The sequence below is a fragment of the Schistosoma mansoni genome (genome assembly GCF_000237925.1).
Source record: "Schistosoma mansoni, WGS project CABG00000000 data, chromosome W unplaced supercontig 0115, strain Puerto Rico, whole genome shotgun sequence".
In the NCBI taxonomy this organism is placed as follows: domain Eukaryota; kingdom Metazoa; phylum Platyhelminthes; class Trematoda; order Strigeidida; family Schistosomatidae; genus Schistosoma; species Schistosoma mansoni.
In genome coordinates, this window is record NW_017386021.1 from 546158 (window position 1) to 550969 (window position 4812).

Here is a 4812-nt window from a genome sequence, read left to right on the forward strand (position 1 = left end):
TCATCGAGATTGCGAACCATTGATATATATCATTTACTTTAAAGACATTTGCGGGTTCATGAATTAAGTACCTGAAGAAAAGTTTTATATGGTCTTATAAGATAAGTATTGAGATTTTGCTGGTACAGTTATTATCAACACAAATGCAACTTCTCCTGAGTGTTTATTGTGTACAAATAATTTTGTTCGAGAACACACCTGCATTAAATGCCAGATACAGGTTACAGCATTAACGAAGTAATTAATTCTAATTCTCATCAGTTGCATCTAGTATTCTGCTTTCATCTCGACTGAATACTTAATAACGTGATTTGATCTGGTGTAGTCACCATGGTTTGACACTTAGGTAACTTCTATAATAATGTGATTTTAATTTTGCTCAAATTGCGTTTGAAACCTATGTATTTAGTCATCAGTAAAGGGATTACTCAAAGCAATAATAACTTAGGTTGGTCCGTGATCTCAAAATCATTTAACAGTTTCCTCGAACCTCCATACTGATAATAATGATTATGATGAGGAACTTAAACTATCTTTTTCTTAAAATCATAGGAATAACAGCAATATTCTGCTCTCTATGATTAGCGTTTCCGTTTTCTTGTAATCAGACCAGTGTAACTGTTGTTGTATTTTTAAGAAAGTAAATGTCCTTCGTAAAGAATATACAAAGTTACCAAAACCTGTGATTATAAAAACTACTTCCTTTAATTCTTAATCAGTATTGATAGAGGAATTCATTTCAAAAAACATATTGAACATTGATTGTGTCAGTTATTTCAATTGTGTTAATTCATTCTCTTGATAAGCTATGTTGGTAGTTAAAGGATATGTAACATGTTAACTATGACAGTACACATATTTTGTCCTTTCACTATTGTATATTATTTCTATTTTACTTCAATCAATCTATTGATAGTTACGAAATTTAATTCAAACGACATTGGATCATACATTGAAAGATGTTAACTACGAACCATTACAAGCACGTGTTTTATCAATGAATTTGGCAAATATGTTAAGAAAAAATGTACGTGAATTAAACACGCCATCAAGGTATAAATTTGTCGTACAAGTTCATATTGGTTCACCGGAACATAATAGTATATTTATTGGTAGTCAATCTATATGGAATATTGAAATGGGTGATACTTATGCATCGGCCATATTTTCAAATTCAAAGATATTTGCTGTTGGCATTATACATGCTGTATATTTTGAATAATGATTGTTGTCATGAGAGATAGAGAGAAATATATATATCGAATGATTATTGAATAATATTTACCGTTTTTGTTTTAATATGTGAATATCTTTGTTTTAAGCATATATATATGTCTGCTTATTCCTAATAAATGGAGAATATGATATTGTCCGTGTGCTTTAGAAAACATTAATGAAGAATAAATATCTCAATAGATGGTTGTTATTTTATACTACGATATTCAGTACTGAGTTTGACTGTCGTGTAGGCGGGATAGGTCGACTTTGGCCTGTTCATGCTGTGCATAATTGATTTACGCGATCATTGATCGGAATGTGTATATGAATGGTGCGAATAATCCACCAGGGTGCTTGGTACCTGTGTGGTTGCGCCACAAGATTGAGCTGTACCATTCAGATTGTAGCCTTAAAACCTATATGGTGTCTGGCTCTCCTGTTAAATGGGATTGAGCTGCACTACTTGGGTTGTCACGTGAAAGTTTGGATGGTGTCCGGTTCTCCTGAAAACCAATGCAAAATTACCCTGGCCCACAAGGGTATATTATATTATAGATAATCTTTCATAATAGGTCAGGTGGCTAAGATAACCATTACATATTCTCAACCACTCTGTATATTAGCATAAGTTGTTTAGTACATAAGTGGTCTGGAAAGATCGGGGTGGCTAAATCAAAACGTGGCAGTGATCAAAGTCTAGACCATGTAGGTAGGTCAACATTATCTAGTTGGGATCTGTTCGATTAATAAAACCGGATGTTGGAGATGTTAGATGATATGGGTCCAAATCGGTTTTAATTGTCTAAGTGCATGAACTCTTTGTCTTCCCTAAGACCCTGGAATTTAGTATGATAACTTTGTCTTACTATGATGTGGTGTAGTTACTTTAATCTCGTATGTACTAAGTCTTAATTTACGTATGATAGATTGAATTGACTTTATCAACCACATAATCTGGTTATTTAATTTTCTAAATATAATTGCGAACTGAGGTATTTTTGAATAATGTATACGCTTATTGCACCATCGGAGCTTTCTGTCAGGTGTTTAATGTATGAAGATTTCAGTTAAAGCAATTTCGTCCTAAACAGTCAGTAAAATCTATATCTGTAAATAGTACAGATGATACGTTCTATATTTTTAGTGATAACCTCGATCAGAACAACAATATTGTTGAAGCACGTAGACTTTCGTCTATTAAACAGCTTAAAAGCAAAACCTAATCGAAAGAAACGTTTCACGGTAATAATTTTATTTCTTCATACATTTACAAAGAGCTGATTGATTCCGTTAAGTAGCTACTTAACTAAATTACTATCTATGTAATTATATTATCAGTAATATTAAATGATCTAAGGTAACTGACTCAGAACCTGGGACAAGCGTTTTGCAGCTGGCTGTAATTATTTACAAAACTTAGGCGAAATTGTGCTGGAATACTTTGATATTTATAAATCCAGAATTATTTCACTGAACACCTCTATGTTACTGTTAGGTTTAAAGTGATATACGTCCAAGTCTCTGTGATAGCATTAATATTGTAAACAAGTCATCTCAGTAATCTATCTCGGTTTGAAGATCTACAGTCATTCCACTTCAACAGCTTAGCATCGTAGTGAAGACTTTCAGTAACATAACGACATTACGCTAAACAATATCTTTACTGAAATTATCGAAAGCATATTTTTAAAAAAAACGTGAAAAATATACTTAGAAGCTATTTATTTACAAACTAGAGTTCACTGAATAAATGACTCCATTGAAGATAATGTTAGTAGCCTCATAATGCACTGTTGTGAAGTTGGGATTGATTACCAAATCATATCTTCATTATTCGAGGGCTCTTGTTAGGATTGTCTGTAATTATTCTGAGGGGTAAAAAACCGAAGCATTAAGTAAAACATCCATTGGAAACAATTACTAACTTCATCAAGTTTCTGAAAGTTTGTTTAACTCAATGTGAATATTCGGTACAGAACAAAAAAGAACAAACGGTGAAGGATTTTTGAGAAGTTTATCGTTGAGCTACTGAGTAGAAATCTATGAACTATTATGTCATACATAATTCTAGTCGCAACCTACCATCCATTGTAATAGTCAAAGAAAATTTACTTGTTAAGAAACCATCGAAGAATTGGAAAACATTGCTCGTTATTCCAAGGTTTCAACTTTTTATCGAAATGGTATCAAATTAACGTGGAAATTATGCTTAAATTAAAATATAAGTTTCATTCATTAACAACACTGAAACCATAATAAATAGTGGTTCTGGAAATCATGAAAGGTCAGTGATCTGAACCAAGGAATTGTAAATACGGTGAACCGAAAAATTAAAAAGTAACATGATATTTGAAACGCAAATGGAAAGAAGAGGTTTGTTTTAATTCACCAGTAAATGTAAGGGGATCATCAGCGATATCAGTTTAAATCTTTGTATACTGTGTATTTCATAAACTGGTCTTATTTTTGGTTACTAATGGTTAACAGTATGGGGACGGGTGGAGATTGTAGTATTTTCACAATTTAATTCATGAATCGACCACTGGAAACCTGAAGACACTTGATGGCCGTTTCATCCTAGTGTACATCCAAAATCCCCCATGTGGGACTCGAACACAGGAACTCCGGTCTCGTACGTGAACACTAAACCTCTGAACCACTGAACTGGCATCCAACGGTGTTAATGTCTAACTTTAATCGATCCATGATCATGTGCAATGGTTAGTTTATGGTAGTTATTCTGATTTATAGATACTATATGATGAACTGATAATCCTAAAAGTTTAGCTAAGCAGTTTATCTTTTGATTGACAAAGGTATACATGAAAACAAAATTGACAACTGAAATAAAATGCTCCAGACACATAAAACCTCTTTTTGAACTATAAACACGATGAATCTAGCTTTTAAGAAGCAAGAATGCCTTTGATAATATTAATTGAACATTAAAAGGCCTTATATATTATTAGATTAGAGAGTTAGATATTTCTCATTGAAGATGTTTGGATATATCTTAATAGTATGCATTTTTAATTAAAAAAGTCAAAAATATTCGTTATTTACGAATAGCTAAAGTTTATTTACACCCATTAACTGTGTTCAGGATACATATTGTGGTATAATGAGATAGATCACGATTATTCTAAATTATGAACAAGTAAAAATGCCGCCCACTATGATTAAAACCTATGAGTTCTAGATACCCGAACAACTAATCTCTATAACATTCAGCAATAATAATCCTTCCGTGAAATTTAGTAGGGGATACATGAATTGTTAAATTTGTTGCGAAACAACTGGTCAATAAATATCCTCAAACTTAGTAAGCTATCACCACCTAAAAGTGAAAACCAGAAGTATATATTAGGTAGATTATTGGTATCATGAAATACAATATATTATATAGATTACATGAGTTCATTTTCTAAGAAAACATCCAAAACTTTCATTCAATGGTTTTTCAATCTATATATTTACATCCTAGAAGCATTTGTTAGCTTTTCATTGAGTAATTGAATTCGAGGTACTTACAACTGAAGAATGGTCGTATTCCATACATATTCCCTTGTACTAACTTGACTTCATGAAGACGTT

The 4812-nt window shown here is 32.2% G+C and overlaps 1 protein-coding gene across 1 annotated transcript; it reads left to right on the plus strand.

Moving 5' to 3' along the window:
• Positions 1–997: 997 nt before the first annotated feature.
• Smp_028370 (dynein light chain 3' fragment) lies at positions 998–1222 on the plus strand (the record flags this gene model as incomplete). The annotated part of the gene is made up of 1 exon (XM_018790991.1): positions 998–1222. The coding sequence occupies one exon, from the start codon at positions 998–1000 to the stop codon at positions 1220–1222; it is 225 nt and encodes a 74-aa protein (XP_018645782.1).
• Positions 1223–4812: the final 3590 nt, after the last annotated feature.